The sequence below is a fragment of the Perissodus microlepis genome, chromosome 15 (genome assembly GCF_051167445.1).
Source record: "Perissodus microlepis isolate ML-2025 ecotype Zambia chromosome 15, ASM5116744v1, whole genome shotgun sequence".
Lineage (NCBI taxonomy): Eukaryota > Metazoa > Chordata > Actinopteri > Cichliformes > Cichlidae > Perissodus > Perissodus microlepis.
In genome coordinates this window covers 17,141,667-17,158,765 of record NC_140475.1, presented here as the reverse complement: position 1 = coordinate 17,158,765, position 17,099 = coordinate 17,141,667, and the positions used below count along the sequence as shown (strand labels likewise).

Genomic DNA, 17,099 nt, shown 5'->3' with positions numbered 1-17,099 from the left:
GTCGGGGCTCGGGGAGTAGACTGTCATTGCCCACCCCCATCCGTCTTCTTAGAGGCTCGTCTCTGGCTGTTTGACCTTTCAGATGAACTCCGGACACTGTCCATGTCAGTCATGTCTTGGCTGAGAACAGCCTTTAGCCTAAACTGGATGCTTAATTTAAAAAAAAAGTAGTCAAATTTTGGTATGATAGAGTGTAGTATGATTTTTTTTTTTTCTTCAAACATGCCTTAAAGTATAGGGACACAGTATATAATATAGGTCCATAACCTGCATAATCTATCTACCTACAAACTACATATAACATCTTAAAGGTTTCTTTTATTTCAGGACAAACACTATCATTTGAAATGTGGGACAAAACTTTCTAAATATCTTGATTTTTTTTTACTGAACAAAACAACAGCTACCAGAGCACCATATATTTCACAGACCCATAGTGACCTCCGAAGTCTAACCAAAGTACAGCAGTTGCAGAGGAAGATGCATTTTGATGCCTTATTTGTAGAGCTTTCTTTACACAAAGTGCACATTTAAGCTTGCAGTTCAGCTGTTTTGCAAAAGTCAGTTTTTACACCCTATGTCCTTTGCAATACTTAGAAATATGTTTAAGAATTAAAAATACTGACCATTTCAAAGACTTATTGAATCATTTGAGGTCATGGAAATTTTAAATTAAGCTTAATGAAGATGGATTATTCTCAGTGGTGTCTACTCACCTGCAATCTAATTTCACATTTTGATTTGTATTATTGATCATAGCACGTGTCACATGTTTCAGCCAATTTAACCGACACCCTGTTTTATTCTTTACTGTGATCCATTTTCAAACAAAGAAAATTGGGTGAAAATGTGGCACAAAATACTCACACAACCATTATAATGCATAGCATGTTTATTTTTACAGTTACTGCTGTCTAATAAAAAAGCCTGGAAAGAGATTATGTGCTTATAATCATTTCAGTATAAACAAAATGAAGCGATACTGATATTTACATGTGGGAGGTTCAGCAAAAACTTCCAATAGGTGATGGGTAATGTCCACCATCTAGAGGCAACTCTGGAAACTGCACCACACCAATAATAGGGTTTTATGCTTTAAACTACAGTGACCATAATCGTGCAGTCAGTAATGCTGGGTTGTCGTTGTTTTTTTTTTTTTTAAAGAGTTGGGATTTCAATGTTTGCAAATCCTTTTGACTCCCAACATAGCTTTCATTTGAGCCAATTCATCTTTTTATTTTTTTGCCCATATTGGAACATTAAAGTCTGCAGAAACAGAACAGCTTTGTACAGTGAGAACTGTTTGTGTGTACAGCAAAAAGCAAAACAGCACATCTTTCACACACCAGAAGAAACAGACTAAGACTCTGTACATTATACTTATTCTTAGATTTGTAAAAGAATTTAAGTTTTTAGTTTTTCCCCTCTATACTGTACAACAGAGTTTAATTACAAACAACTAGAATCAAAATGTGATCCTGGACTCATTCCTGGTCTCAACATAATAACACTTCATGAATCTTTCTGACAGTCTTTGTCAGCAGGTTCTTGGCGGGAGTGAACGAAGCCACAATGTCTTCAATCTGTTGAATCCTAGAAATACACAAAAATGTAAAAATTTAACTTTATACTAGAAGATAATATATTATTCCTTTGACACGGTTACCTTCAATAGTAATATGCTCCATAAAACAACGTAATTTCTGTCAGTATTCATTAAATAAACAATAGGTTTTTTAAATCTAAATTTCTTGATTTATATTAAAATTTTACTTACGTTGTGCTTCCAATTAAGTTTTTAAAGCTCTCTACTTGTAGGACACAGAAGTGGTTGATGAGAGAGATGGCAAAGACGACCTCAAACTTGGAAAATTTCTTCAGAGTGCTGAAGACAATGCGCACTCTGGAAGAATAATTGAATGTTATACACCTCAGTATTGCAAAATGCAAAACTGCATGCAGATGTGAATGATTTTTTTGGATCAAAAAGTGGAATATTTGTCATTTCTGTGAAGCACTGTAGTTCTTACTTGGTGTCCATGCAGCTGATGTCGAGTATATCCAGCCGTAGCCCTCCCCACAGTTTCAGGAGACGCAGTTCCTCTCCCAGAAGACGACAGCGACTCACCACCAGGCTGACATCATGGAGCAGCTGGGAACAACAGCAGGCAAAATACGTTACCACAGACTGTATAAACAATAGACATATATCTTCTGGGTTTCATCACTTAAGCTAAAACAGAGTAATTTAAACTGGCATTTGTTTTAATGGCCACCAGGGGGCGATCACTGTGGATGCAACAAAAGTATGCGAGAAACACAGGCCTGATCTAATTAAACACAGGCACTTTTCTCTAGTGCTTTATCACACGCATTCACATTGGGAGCAACTCGGGGTTAAGTATCTGGCCTATTTTACATGAGCCTGTTTCTGTCCTTTGTATGTATCTGGAGTGGGTCCACTCATTTAAGTGTTTATTTACACTTACCTTTGGTACTTGTCTTCTTGTTGGGTATTTCTTTACCCAGCAACTTTCACCTTCAATGTACTCGGAGACCAATTTGTGAACAAGGCGTGCATGGCACTGCGACTTCTCATCTGGTAGAAAACATAATTGCTTTCAGTACATATTCTTCATAGTAAGTGCAATTAAAGGTAGCCAAAGGCCATTAATTTAGCATGGCAGGTAGGATGAAAAGAATAACCATCTAATAACCATCCATCACAGAATGCTTCTTGTACTTATTTTCTTACCATCGAGTTCCAGTTTAAAAGTGATGTGTGTTATTTTCTGCTCAGTGTCGGCATCATTACCTTCAAAAGCAGAAAAACAAAGTTATTAGAGTGCGTCTTAAAAAAAAAAAAAACCCAAACCAACAGAATTAAGCAAAATCGAAATTTTAATATTGTTCAAAGTTTGCGCAAACACTACTGACTGAGGTGCAACCATGAGTACAAGATATTCACAACTGTTAGAAACTGCTTTAAACTGTATGAGAAAACATGAAAAAAAAAAGAAATACCATTGTCCTTTTCAAACACCAGCTGCAGATGCATGGTCTCATGGAGGAAAGTGAAGACTCTGCAGTTGTCCCTCATTTCTCTGAGCTTCCATTCATTCATCCTGATGTAAACAATGTACAAAACCAGTTTTACGTTATCATATTTGTTTACAGGACTGGTCTAAAGCTGTAAAAAATGTTCTTGGTACTGACATATTCAGAAGGCCCATATGAATCTCCAGGTTCCTCGTTTCAGCTCGAAGCCTTTTGACTTTACTTGAATTCTGCTTCTTCTGCATCTCTAGTTCAGATATTTGTCTTTAGCAGGAACAAAGAAAACAAAGAAGAAATAAACGAGACCGCTCAAAACTGGTAATTCTCAACATTCACTGCATAATTCAACGAAGAAAAAAAAAAAAAAGATAGTTAATTTTAACCCACCTCTCATTATCAGCCGTCGTCTCAGTGACTCTCTTCATTTCTGTTAAACAAAATGAACCAGTAAAGGCACTTAGGACTTATTCAATTAAACTGACGTAACATAAAAAACAAATAGATCAAACAGTATTAAGTTACCTTCCTGCAGCGACTTCAGACTTGGTTTGTCTTCAAACCCTTTTTCTTCAACTGCAGCAAATTCTAAATGAAGGAGAATATGTTAGGCTAGAGCAACACATCCAACCTACTTGTGCCCCCAGAGAAAGGTTTGCTAACAGGTCATCATCTTCCATCAAAACTACTGACAACTTTGGAAATGTGCCAGCAACAAAAGCAATCACATAGAGATTTGCGGTGCAGCACCATCTTTGCGATCGATTTCATCTAGCAACAGCCAAACGATAGAGAAATACATATGTCTACAAAACGAGCAAACTCGGTGGTATATCACAAACAGGAAAGTCATGTTTTCAAAGTAGCTATACCTGTTTCTAATTCACAAATACAGTCATCCAGAGTTTTTATCATCTCATCTGCTTCTTGAATTCTTCCTCTTAACTTCTGCTGCTGCTCCTGGAAACAAAACCAAAACAAAACAACGTCAATTTCATTTTGCATTCAAAGAAGTCCCCAATTTTGCATTTTAGTATTTTTTTCTTAATGTGTGGAAGTTCTTACCAGATTCGCCTGCAAAAGATTTGAGTACAAAACCTCCTTCATTTCATGTGACTGAACTTTGCTCGTTTTTCTGAAGAAGTTATTTCTCTCCTTTAGTTTAGCACCGAAAGATTTCAGCTGTTGATTCAAACAAACGCCACATTGGGTGAATTGTGAGAACAGATGCCAAATTCATGTCACACACAAGCGCACAGCAAAGGCCAATAGCTAAATAAAGTTAAATAAAATACATTGCAATTAAAAAAAATATACACTGTAAATTACTTAATGTTCATCCTGCCCAAATAAATGTAAACATATCACATAAAAAAAACTTTGACTAATACCTCTTTATCTGAAGCATATCTCATGTCCTCCCACAAAGATCTATTGACAGTATTAAGAGGTTTGTTTAGATCCTGCATTCGCACCTTCAGCCTAGAAAGAACAAAACAGACATGTTTTTAAACTTCAATTGTAACGTCTGAGATTAAACATAAAAAGAATTGTACAATTTTTAACGAGTTATAATTGTGTTTGTAAGCTACACCCAGTTTTTCCTTGTGATTTTATGAGTTTACAGCGATACAGCACAATACATCTAAACCAGTGGTCCCCAACCCCCGGGCCACGGACCGGTACCAGTCCGTGAGTCGTTTAGTACCGGGCTGTGAGTGTTGAGGCTCAGGTGTGAAATTTATGGTTTTCAGGGTTTTTAGGTTATTTTTTAAATTGTTTTTATGGTTACACTCAGTTTCTCTGGGTCTTACCCCGTGTGTTGTGAATAAATTTTCTTTTTTTGGTACCGGTACTGGTTTTATTTTGTTGTATTTATCCAGGACACCTTAAAGGCCGGTCCGTGAAAATATTGTCAAACATGGCACAAAAAAGGTTGGGGACCGCTGATCTAAACCACAAGTTTAGATGAATAAATGTATTTAACTACTTAATTTTTTCAGTATATTTCTGTAGGTTTAATCATGTGTACAGTATATGTCATAAAACTTGAAGTGCACATACCCTTCAACCTTTTCTTTGAGGTTAAAGACATCTGTCTCATAGACCATCTGTGTAGGACGACTGATATGTTGGTCTTTCAGTAAATCCATTGGTGAGGCCTCTGTGTCTGACAAAAACTGAAAAAACAACAAAAAAAAGTCACTATAACATAATATTTTTTTTGTGTATATAATGGGGAAGTAATTTTTAACACAGAAGATTGACCTACTCTGCCAGGAAGGACACTCTCCCGAGGATTATGGATGACAAAGTCAATGCCGAAGAGTTTAAAGAACTCCAAGACCGTTATGGTGCCATCTTTGAGTTTCTGTAATCAAGGCATCAAATGCAGTCAAATATGAGGCAAGTGTACATTTTCAGATTTCAAATAAATCAATTTTTAAAAATACAACTTCTTACCATCTGCACATCAACAGCACTGTCTTCAAGCTGAGATTCAAACAAGCTGTGTTTAAAAGCTAAAAAACCAAAACCAAAAGAAAACAAAGATATTTAATAATAATAGTGTAAAAGGAAACATTATTTCAATCAGGAATACAAGATCTTAATGATGCCCATCAACGTCAAAGATAAGAACTTACTTGACTCAGATGCAGTTTCGCATTTGATGCTGGCTGTGTGATTGCTGGAGGAATCTATTGTCTGTGTAGTCGTACGAGCTGTAGTTATATTACTGTCACACTCTATGACCTCTGACTGCAATGCACAAGAAGAAACAAAACAAGTGGGATAAAAGAAACCATATTAAAGGTAAATTACGTAAAACAGAGAAAGCTGACCTACCACTTCAACAGTCACACAGGATGTTTTCATTCTCTTTTGATCCTCCACATTAGTTTTATCTTCTGGCAGAAGTCTCTTTTGTCCATGAACAGGGCTAATGACATCTTCTTCAAACACAGTGTTCTCTAAAGGCTCGACCATGTTGAACTCTGGACTTTTCTGAGGACTCCTAGTGTCCAGTGCTTCTGACATATCTTCATAACTACCCAGCTCTTCATCGTAAATATCACTAACATCATCATCAAAGTTGTTCAGCTCCTTGGCAACGTTGGCGGTGATCGTCTTTGTATGGTCTCCTGAAGATTTCACTCTCTTTGACTCATCAGGTTTGCATTTTTGGGGCAGTTTCGGCTTAAAGCCTCCCAGTGAGATTCTTGACATAAGCTGTTTGGTCTTTGAGCTAAAAGGAGTTGTAGTAATAGCATCACTGGGATGCTCTGCTTCTATAAAACACTGAGCTTGTGCATTGTCTTCAGTGTTTACCAATTCCATTTCAGCTTCTGGTTCTGCCATAGTGACAGGTAACGTTTTATCTTTTGAGTTTTTCTCCAGGTCTTGTTCCAAATGATGCAAAGGTGCAGTGCAGTTATCAGTTACAACTGCACTGGGAGCTGCACTTATCATGTGACTCAAACGCCTTACTTTTGACTGAATATCAGCTAAACTGATTCGTCTAGACTTTCGTGAGCACAATGCATCCACATCCTTTCCAGCAACCTTGGGTGAACTTTCCATATCCTGTGATATCAGACAAGCTGTAGTTCTTGGTTCAGGTTCTTCTGTGTTCTCCCTTTCGTTTGAGTTAAGAGAATCTGGCACATTCATAATTTCCTGGTCATCAGGATTGGCTAACCCCAAATCACCACTCCTCTGTGATGCAATCCCAGTTTGCCGCAAATGGTCTGAATTGGGATCTTGTGTGGAGGACAGGCGCTGAAGGGGGTCATCTGTGCACGTCTGACCCAAAATGCATCCTGTTTGAGCTTCAGTCATATCCATGCTGAAATTGATTTCTGTACAGTCCATCATGGTTGTACTTACTGGCTTCTTTATGAAAGATGAAACCAAACCTGGAGCTTCACTTTCAGTATTCATAGCAGGTTTCTGTGTTTTAAGCTGTATCAGTATGTCCCTTGGGTCAGTAGCTTTTTGAGGGGATGGTATATCATTGTCCTGTGATTTAATATCCGCCCATGGGTCACTTGTGTTTGACAAGTTTTTAAATTCTTGATATAAATCATGTGCTGATGAAGATATGTTTCCACGCAGACCACAGGCTTCACTATTTGATTTCTCTACTTTAAAAGAAAAACCCTGGATTTCCTGGATGGGCAGAACCTTTTGCAATGGTAGAACCGGGTATGGTGCAGAAACACTTGGAATACTTTCAGTGAGGCACTCTGTCATATCCATTGCTCCATCATTTGCATTGAACCTCCCTGTTTTTTCTTCGGAGGTAGGTGGAAAATCCACATTTTGATGTAACTTCTTGTCAAAATCGGTGGCAATCTTTACAGTGTGACTTCGTGTCATATCCATCGCTGCATCATCTGTATTAAACCTCACAGTTTTTTCTCCGATAGGAGGTAAAAGGTCTGAATTGTGATCTGGCTGCAGATTTAGATTAGTGGCAATGTTCACAGTGTGACTTCGAGTCACATCCATGGCTGCATCATCTGTACTGAACCTCACAGTTTTTTCTCCATTGAGAGGTAAACTGTGATCTGACAGCAACTTTACATCGGTGGCAATGTTCACCGTGTGACTTCGTGTCACATCCATGGCAGCATCATCTGTACCAAACCTCACAGTTTTTTCTCCAAGAGGAGGTAAAAGGTCTGAATTGTGATCTGACTGCAGGTTTAGGTTGGTGGCAATGTTCACCGTGTGACTTCGTGTCACCTCCATGGCAGCATCATCTGTACTGAACCTCACAGTTTTTTCTCCGGTAGGAGGTAAAAGGTCTGAATTGTGATCTGACTGCAGGTTTAGATTGGTGGCAATGTTCACAGTGTGACTTCGTGTCACCTCCATGGCAGCATCATGTATACTGAACCTCACTGTCTTTTCTCCATTAGCAGGTAAGAGGCCTGTGTCTTGGTGAGACTGCAGTTCTAAATCACTGACAATGTTCACTGTGAGACTTTGTGTAACTTCCATAAGGGCATCATCAACAGGAACCACTGTCTTCTCTTTGCGGTCATCTTCCACATCAAGCTTAACCTGAGAAAGACAGTGTAGCAGAGCACGTGTTCATGAAGATATGTTTCCACACAGACCAGAGGCCTCACTATTTGATTGACTTTTTATGACATCTTAGGTTTGTAGTAAAATTAAAATGTCATACTGAAACCATATAAACTTGATAAAAATAAAACAAATGCCTTTAATGTAAAGCAAATATTGACCAAAATGACCCTGTCTCTTTAAATTTATTTGCTCCTTTGTTAAAACAAAGGCATTATTTGGTGCAGCTACCTGAATAAAACTAACCTTAACAAAAAGATCAAGACATGTTTATGCTCACCTGCTGTCTTTGCACCTTTGTGTTTCCAGAAGTCTTCAGGAAGTTTTCTTTACCTTAAGGTGGACATGGTAAAACTGAGTGAGAAACAGCTACCTGACCATAACTTCAATATATAATAATTATTAAAACTTAACTGAGGCACTCTGTACATTTTCTATGTAAAAAAAACCAAAACAAACAAAAAAGCCCAATAACTTTGCCGTTTTCATACCTTTACAGCTTGATAATCCAGTTGCTTTACTGTTCTGCCAGTCAGCTTTTCTGACATTACCACTTTGGGCGCTTATGCTTTGCGTGGGAAAAAGATCCTGAAGACGGGCATCTGTAGCTGTGCCTGCATCCCCTTCCAAAATGTAGCCAGTTTGAGCTTCAGTCATGTCCATGCTTATGTCTGCTTTGGGACATACTGCATTTCCATTAGAATTCATTTTAGTAATCATAGGATTAATGCTGGAGGAAGCTGTAAGGTTTTTTGACCCTGGATCCAAACTATGTGCTGACAAAGATGTATTCCTAGGCAGATCACATATTTGACGGTCTTGTTTCTTCTCAGAATTTACTGAATTGGACGCTGAATTACTGGCAGTGTTTGTAGTGAGGCCATAATTCTTATCCATAATACCGTCATCTGGAGTGAATCTTAAAGTTTTCTCTTTAGCAGGTAAAAAGTCAAAATTTTGGTCAGACTGTACTTGCAACTGGTGGATATTTACAGTGTGACTTCGTGTCACATCCATACAGGCATCATCTGCAGAAAATCTCACTGTTTTCTCGCTGTAGTTGTTCTCAATGTCAGGTTTGTTCTGTGGATGGGAAAGGAAATACTTTGAGTATACAGCAAAATATCAACCTTGATTTGGCAATATGTTCTATCTTCCAGACCAGCTAGAACAAGTATTGCGTTATGCAGTAATTGAAAAATAAAAAGGGAAAAACATTTAATCTCACCTGATTTTTTAGTGCCTTTGAAGATGAAGCTTCAATGCCTAAATGTGGAAATGGGTAATAAATAAATAGATTAGCTAAAGAAACCAGAACACTGCAAAACTAGTGAATTCATTAATTAATTGGTTGAAAATAAATAAATAAAGGAGAATCTGTTTTGGAAAATAAATTTCAGGAAATTAAATACAAAAGCATTCACATGACCTGAAACGAAGATTTAAAGTTTCTGTCATTTCCTTTTTTTATTCTTAAGCTCTGGTAGAGTAACTTTGTATGGATTACAGTTCAGTTTTGCTTTTCCCCCTCCCTTACAATAGGTCTTGGTTCAGCAATTAAATTCATCTACTGTCTGAAATTGTGTTTAAGCTCCTCCTCACTTTAGATTACCCTTTTCCCCCCTCTCAGAAACAACAGGGTTCGAACAGCACCTTACCTTTATGGTTAGATGATTTGAGTGCTTCACTTATCTGCTGTCCTGAAGTACTATCTGCTTTCTTGAGACAGTGGGTGTACATGTCTTGTGGTGGAAAAAGAAACTGAAAAGGATCGTCCTGCACACCTTCCAAAACGTGGCCAGTTTGAGCTTCTGTCATATCCATGCTTAGTTCAGGACAGATGATAACGCCTTTAAAAGGCTCTCTAACATTTTGAGTGGTATTTAGTGGCAAGTTTTCTTTATCAATATCTGCTGATTTTTCCTCTGGAACCAAGGGACCGCAGGCGATGTTTACTGTGTGACACCCAGTCATGTCCATAAACTCGTCATCTGCAGCAAACACTACTGTCTTCTCTCTGCATTCGTTTTTCGCATCAGAGCTCACCTGAAGAACAGAACACAAACAATTACTACATGCCAACCAAAACTTTACTTTGAAATAACAATTATTAGCATTCAAAGACAACATTTTAAATCTATACTATGTTACGAGCAACTAAAGACAAAACCTCCCATGCATGACTTGCTTATATGTTCTATTTCATCTAAAAGCAAAGTTTAAAAAAAGAAATGCCAAACTTACCTTATGTCTTTGATGAGGAGCAGGTACGAGAGGATTTATCAAGGACACTTTATCTGATAATTAAAAGTGAAATGAAATTAAGGCTATTTGAAATTCCATTCAATTAGCATTAAAACTGATGAAGCATAAAATTCATACAATGCATACAGGGATAATTTCCTTGCTCTAGTATTAGACTTTCATAAAGTTGTGAGCCTAGACAGCAAGATATTTATGAAAAATGGTCTACACTAAAGGAACCGTGGTAGAACACAAATTTGTCGTCTCTGCTTGGCATCCCATATTTTCTTCTTATCACTTATAAGCTGATGTATAAATGCTGGAGAGTTGTCCTTTAATTTGAGTGACAGACATAAATGTGATACCTTTTGGGTTGGTTAATCCTGATGCTTTACTGCTCTGCTGCCGTTTCATCTGTGAGTGGGTGTACATGTCTTGAGTAGGAAAAAGACACTGGAAAGGATTATCGTCATCATCACAGACTCCCAGGATGCGACCTGTCTGGGCTTCAGTCATATCCATGCTCACATCATCTTCTGGACAGAGTGCACTCCTGTAGGATGATTCTCCAGTTTTCCTGGTGTTATGTGGTGTCTTCTCCATCACAGCAGAAACGGACACTGGAACTTGATTTTCTTTATCCAAATTAGGCCTTTGTGTTTTAATCTGGACCAGGGAGCCTTTTGTTTCTTCAGAGGATGCTTCAGCAGGAAGAGTCATCGTTATGTTTACAGCATTAGTGCTCTGGCCACTTGGTTTAGACAGACTTGCAAGGAAGTTTTCAAATCCAGGATCCAAACATGACAATGATGTGCTTACGTCGACATTTCTGCCTGTGGATAGTGGTGGGACTGTGGCTTTATCATCTAGCAAGCGATTTTCTCCAAGAACTGGGAAAATGTCATAGTTGTCAAGGGGTATATCTTCAGGTATGTCTGCAGCAATATTTATAGTGTGGCTTTGGGTCATGTCCATGGCTGCATCTTCTGTGGAAAACATCACTGTTTTTTCCCCAAAGTCATCTCCAGTGGCCTAATAAAGGTAAACAACCTTTGGTCAGTTAATGGGAACAACAAATGTTAAGTTAAAATACTTCTGCTATTATTAAGCATTATAATAATGTAATAAATGCAAAGATCGACTTCAAATTTACCTTATCCTTTTGTTGGGAAACATGTAGAGGAGCATTCAAAAGAGTTTCCATACCTACATTTGGAGACCTGAATTTAGTAACAGCAATCTCTATAACTATCTAACAGATAATGTGGACAGTACATTGAAAACAATGATCCTACCAATGATTTCATTCCCATCTTCAGTGACTCCCACTTGCACCCTTGTACAAAAAAATCCAAAGCATTTATGTGAGAGATTTGACTCTTTGTGATAAGACTTGAAATTCAGATGACAGGCTGGACCTTAATAGCTCATTTCACCTTACCTATTTTGTATGGTTGTTGCTCCTGCTGTAGAATAACATACAATATAATTATAAAAATTACAAAAAGTTTTAAAAAATTACATTCTTATACATAATACTACATTACATACTTGCTGTTATTATTTCTTGCAAAGGGCTTCGGACAGGGGAGGCATTTTTGACATCCCTATAAAGAGAGAAGCACTGATTAGGTCAACTTGTGGTTAGGTACTTTTTGTAAAAGGAGCATTTTTTCGTGTCTCACTTAGAAAACAGAAGGACGTCATTAGCAGGGGCAAAACTGACTCGTCTTGAATTCCTCTTTTCCACTGGTTTGACACGTTCCACCTAAGAGGAAAAAGGCTAAATTATATCACCATTTTTTAATTTTTAAACCTTAAGGGTGTCTACTGCCACAAGCAGTTGGAAATCTTATATCAGACTCTCTGTTTACCACATTTTCTTGCTGATCTTGGTCAGGGAACCTGGCTGATTTCCGTGGCGCTTTTAAAATCTGAAAATTACAAGGTGCAAACAGTTTAGTTCATTTGTACAGAAATAAATAAAATCACACCTCTGATTAAGATACTGACCGAGGAAAGGCGGCGCTTTGAAAATCCACTGCCTTCACTGTAATACAAAGCATGAACAATAAAACTATTACATAAATATCACAATACATTTGTTAACATAAGGTGTAAAGTAGGAATGCTCCGATATCAATGTCCTTTTTATTTAATACAGTAATTTTGCACTCACTTATTTTTTGGAGGATCCAGAGGCTCCATCGTCAACTGTACGAATATAAAATAATGCTTTATATAGAAATCATTGTTTCTACAGTGTCTTCCTGAAACTCAAAATGTTGCTTAAGAAGCATTTTTAATTTGTCCTAGGTATTTGGGATTAGCAGACCTGATAAGTGTAAAAATGAAGCATTATCTTTGGACACAAAAACAATTGTTTCTAAAGTAGTGGCAATGGGTTTATTTGACAATAATTACAATAAATTCACCACTGTTTAACAAAGTTTAAAAGACTTTATTAAGCAGAATGAAATGCTGGGGTAAGACCTTATGAGCTGTACATGAACAAATGCCAACAAACAGTTATTGCTGCTAAGGTGGTTCTGCAAGCTCCTGAATCTCGGCGTGTAGTTGCAGAGTCCTGTGCAAACTTTCTTTTTCACATGACCGTAAGTTACAACCTTGATTTAAAAAAAAAAAAGAGACTGAAGAAAACTTAAAGTTACTACGCCACACCTGTCAGGTGTGCAAAAGTAACGCCACTGTTCTCCAGCAGCCATGAAATGGGAAACCACCACCACAGAATAGACCTGTCATTCAATTTACCAAGACCTTATGAACAAATGCAGCTCGATAAATACTGTTAACGTAACTTATTTGAAATAATAAACAAAGCTAGGCAGCGTTCTGCATTTCCCCTTGTAAAAAATCATATTTTAAAGAGACAAACCGATAACCACTAACTCTGACGTTACTATTAGCTTCCCATTCATAATCAAACAAGAAAACAACCGAACACCAAAGAATCATTACGGCGCTTACCTTGCTATTGTTGATTGTGATGTTGCGGCGTTCTAAGATAAATACGTTTTTTATTATTACTTCTTAACTAACTTGAAACTATTTTCAAGTCGTTTATCTTCAACCACATTACATACGATACGTAACAATTTTGAAGCTAATGCGAACAACTCTCGATGCTAACGTCTTGAGTTTTGAATTTAGCCGCCTTCACGCGTGCGCACTGAGGTCCGTCTGTAGCTTAATTTTTATTTAGATAACTGGAGTGTAGTTAACAACAGCCTGTCAATTAAAATGTTAAAACTGATAACTCAGTTTAATTTTTTAAAAAATCTTTTGAGGAACACAATTATTGAAAAAAATTTTTATTTACACAGGAAATAACGTTACAACCGGAAATGGTCGCAGAGGGCGGGACGTTTTTAAAAATTGTCAACTGGTATTTGTCTGTTGAGAATTCAGCTTGCATACTTAGTGTCCTTAAAGGTAAGCATTGATATTGTGCTAATTATCTAGATCACATTCAGTAAGCGACTATTATTTAACTACTGCTTTTTTGATTTGTTGAGTATTGAAGAAACTACGACCGATCTCTATTTTTCTATAGAGGTCGGTCGTTTTAACAGAGTTTTATGTGTCAAGCTCCCCTAGAGGGATCTCAGTGAGTATGCGGTGAAGAAATAAATAAACTTTAATAAAACGTATCGATTTTTGAATGCTCTGGTCAGTTTGTCAGACTTCTGATTTAAGTATCCAGATAGTTTAGAGTTTTATGTAGTCTTTGCTGTCTACATCAGGGATTGGGGAACTCCAGGCCTCAAGAACCGGTGTCCTGCAGGTTTTGGATGTGTCCTTGATCCAATACATCTGATTCAAATAGCTAAATTACCTCCTCTATATGACTTGAAGTTTTCCAGAGGCCTGCTAATGAAGTAATCATTTGATTCAGGTGTGTTGACCCAGGGTGATATCAAAAACCTGCAGGACACTGGCCCTTGAGACCTGGAGTTCCCCGCTCCTGGTCTACATTCATTGAAAGTTTATTGTTACATACCTCAGTCGCAAGATTTTAGAGTAGCCTGAATGCGAAACAAACCAAACCCAACAACAACCTCTTACAGCAGTTAATTTTATTTTACTGTTATAAAACATCTTAGTGAAAAAAAGAAATGAAAACACCCAGGATACAAATACGGTCTTACTGTCTTGTGTTGTTTTTCCCATGCAGGTGCCTTTTTATTATTGCTGACATTATACTTTTTAGGAACAGTCATGTCTTCAAAAATTCCAAGAGGTGAGGTGAATTTGAACTTTTCTAGTTATTTCAACGGATTACTTTAATTTTGTTAACAACTGTCATTCTTCCAGGTGCACACCCACCTACAGAAACAAAGAAAAACAGTCATAAACAAGAATCCAAAGACACAGCAACTGCACCCACAACAACCACTGCTGCCCAGAGAACAGATGGTGTCCTTAAACCACATAAAGAAAATGCACCAAGGTAACAAATTATGACCCGTGTGAACGGTCACAGTTGTATGAGAACAATAAAGGTTACCAAGAGCATGCATCGCAATGTTTCCTTAGTTATGTTAGGAGTCAACTGTGGTAACAAAACTGTGCCTGATAATTTCCTGGCTTACCTATTCAGCATCATGTAGTGTAAAGACTATCAAACGTTTGCTAGTAAGCCTAAATGTGTATATTCTCTTAGTACATGCCAGACTTTAATCTGCTGAATTCTAATTTTTTCACTTTTTTGTCTTTTAGGAAAAATGTTGCTCCTAAAGTTCAGAAGGCGTGAGTCTTTCATAATCATTAACATGGGTATTGTTTAAGCCTGTTGGTTTTTGTTTTTTTTCCTAACAACTTTGTTGCACATTTTCATAGAGTCTTCACTAGATATGGACAACAAGCAGAGCTCAAAGAGCAAAATCAATGTTTGATTGCTGCCAATGAGGAGCTGGCGAAAAACCTCACAGACACACAGGTATAGAAAGTAATCGCTACCACACATGACTGCCCACTGATGTTTGTGGGCTTTTGGTTTATGCACAGTTCTCTTAAGGTTCCACCATAACATTCAAATCAGGTTGAAGTTGAACTTTTGACTGCTTTGAACAATCTTTTCTTTTTTAGCCATTCTGTTGTAGATGCTGTAGATGCTGCTATCCTTTGGATTGTTGTCCTGTTGTATGAACCAGTTTATGCTTCTTTGTTTTCTTTTCTTCAAAATTGTGCTGTCATGAGCTTTATCATTTAAAATATGATTATTTCAGGCCTACAGAATCTGAGGTGTAGCCCTTGTTTTGATTAGGTTTTGTTTTTGGCACTTAACTGAGCACTAAAACTGGTGCTCAGTTAAGTGCATTTATTAGCAGCACCTGGCTGCTACTTACTCTCTTAATTCCTATTCTTTTCTTTATGCATCTGTCCTCTTTAACATTATCTGGTACAAGTTTATAGGAGAAAATGCAAAAGGGCTACTTCATGGATGGATCTGACACCAAAAACCCAAACGGAATAAATGCTATGTTTGGTATCAGCCACAGCTGAACAGCCCTTCTGTGTTATCTTTTTACCATATTCTATTTAATTCTGAATTCATTTTCCTATTACAGCAAAGAGTAGCTAAGCTGGAGCTGCAGTACTGTGACCTTCAAAAAGAGAATGCAGAGGTTCAGAAAAACCTGAAAGACTGCCATGCTCTTCTGGTTACTGCCAAAATAGACCCAGGTAGAAAAAATACAAAAATATATTTATCAGTTTCAGTTTCTTCAGTGGATTCTGTAAGAGACTTAACAGAAATACATCTTTCATTCTTAGTATTAGGCGAAAGAGTTGGAGACACTGCGCGGCAGAATGAAAGTCAGAGGAAAGAGGTTATGGTATGTTTATTTGATTTCACTTTACATTATGATATGTTTACACTTGGGTTTTATTCGTTAAACATTTAAGCAAACTTTAAATCATATTCACGCAAATAACCGCACTGGAATATAAAGGAAAACCAGAAGCATGCACTTATTAGTTTGTTTCATGCAAAAATAAATGTGCAAATAAAGAACAAATATTATAAATGCACCCAATATACATGTATTGTAAACACCCACAGGATTTATATAATCATTTACAGAAACACCAGGTTAAAATATTTACTCCTTGTATTTCAGAGCATCTCCGCAGACCTGCTGAATGAAATAAAGGCCTTTGGTGATATTGCATCACAGCAACGTGCTCGACTAGAGGTGAGTAAAACTCTGCTCAGTGAAAGTAACAGGTCACTAAAAGTTACGTTTTATTTATTATTTTTACAACCTTTAGGAAATCCAGGAAACGATGAGAGGCCTCAAGGAGGCACGAGAACAAATGGTTCAAGAAAGGGAGAACTTTTCCTCTGAAGCAGCTGAACTGGAAAGAGCTCTCAAAGAAGCGGAAGCTCTTCTACTCTGAACGTTTTCATTGATTTCTTAATTTAAATTGTGTCCATTTAAAGAGTAAACGTTGTGTATATATATTTGCAGATATGTATTTCGATGGCAGTGTGAGTGAAACTGAATAAAGAACCATTTCCACACGTTCCACATTCCTTCTTATGTCAGTGTACAAAATTTAATGTCACCCAATTTGTATTTTTGTTTTTGTTTTGTTTTTTAAGAGGGACTGGCACTTGTATAGAGGCTTTTTTTCACTTTTGGTTGTACAAAGTGCCTCACAGTGTGTCTCTTATTCACCCG

The 17,099-nt window shown here is 37.4% G+C and overlaps 2 protein-coding genes across 2 annotated transcripts; one reads left to right on the top strand and one right to left on the bottom strand.

The window, feature by feature from the left end:
• Nucleotides 1-885: 885 nt before the first annotated feature.
• Nucleotides 886-13,588, bottom strand: knl1 (kinetochore scaffold 1). Its single transcript, XM_084953956.1, has 32 exons — nucleotides 13,381-13,588; nucleotides 12,572-12,606; nucleotides 12,406-12,442; nucleotides 12,267-12,326; nucleotides 12,078-12,160; nucleotides 11,944-11,999; nucleotides 11,834-11,858; nucleotides 11,688-11,728; nucleotides 11,546-11,598; nucleotides 10,758-11,424; nucleotides 10,393-10,445; nucleotides 9,807-10,194; nucleotides 9,377-9,414; nucleotides 8,640-9,231; nucleotides 8,429-8,481; nucleotides 5,902-8,124; nucleotides 5,700-5,814; nucleotides 5,518-5,576; nucleotides 5,327-5,425; nucleotides 5,119-5,234; nucleotides 4,446-4,536; nucleotides 4,120-4,236; nucleotides 3,927-4,014; nucleotides 3,580-3,642; nucleotides 3,445-3,484; nucleotides 3,217-3,321; nucleotides 3,025-3,125; nucleotides 2,756-2,815; nucleotides 2,490-2,599; nucleotides 2,031-2,152; nucleotides 1,778-1,903; nucleotides 886-1,593 (listed from the first exon to the last, which is right to left on the bottom strand). Exons 2-32 carry the CDS (start codon nucleotides 12,598-12,600, stop codon nucleotides 1,497-1,499), a joined length of 5,907 nt encoding a protein of 1,968 aa, XP_084810082.1. The 5' UTR covers nucleotides 12,601-12,606; nucleotides 13,381-13,588; the 3' UTR covers nucleotides 886-1,496.
• Nucleotides 13,589-13,742: 154 nt separating this feature from the next.
• Nucleotides 13,743-16,815, top strand: knstrn (kinetochore localized astrin (SPAG5) binding protein). The gene is made up of 9 exons (XM_084953996.1): nucleotides 13,743-13,845; nucleotides 14,588-14,653; nucleotides 14,728-14,863; nucleotides 15,133-15,162; nucleotides 15,253-15,352; nucleotides 15,984-16,098; nucleotides 16,189-16,250; nucleotides 16,536-16,610; nucleotides 16,687-16,815. Exons 1-9 carry the CDS (start codon nucleotides 13,758-13,760, stop codon nucleotides 16,813-16,815), a joined length of 801 nt encoding a protein of 266 aa, XP_084810122.1. The 5' UTR covers nucleotides 13,743-13,757.
• Nucleotides 16,816-17,099: the final 284 nt, after the last annotated feature.

Bases quoted from the DNA above. Each gene is read 5' to 3' on its own strand.
- knstrn (XM_084953996.1), top strand. From the start codon at position 13,758: ATGGTCGCAGAGGGCGGGACGTTTTTAAAAATTGTCAACTGGTATTTG. The intron at 13,846-14,587 runs GTAAGCATTGAT...TTTCCCATGCAG, and splicing joins CATACTTAGTGTCCTTAAAG to GTGCCTTTTTATTATTGCTG. The intron at 16,611-16,686 runs GTGAGTAAAACT...TACAACCTTTAG, and splicing joins AGCAACGTGCTCGACTAGAG to GAAATCCAGGAAACGATGAG.
- knl1 (XM_084953956.1), bottom strand. From the start codon at position 12,600: ATGGAGCCTCTGGATCCTCCAAAAAATAA. The intron at 12,327-12,405 runs GTCAGTATCTTA...TGTAATTTTCAG, and splicing joins CAAAGCGCCGCCTTTCCTCG to ATTTTAAAAGCGCCACGGAA. The intron at 3,126-3,216 runs GTCAGTACCAAG...TGTTTACATCAG, and splicing joins CATATGGGCCTTCTGAATAT to GATGAATGAATGGAAGCTCA.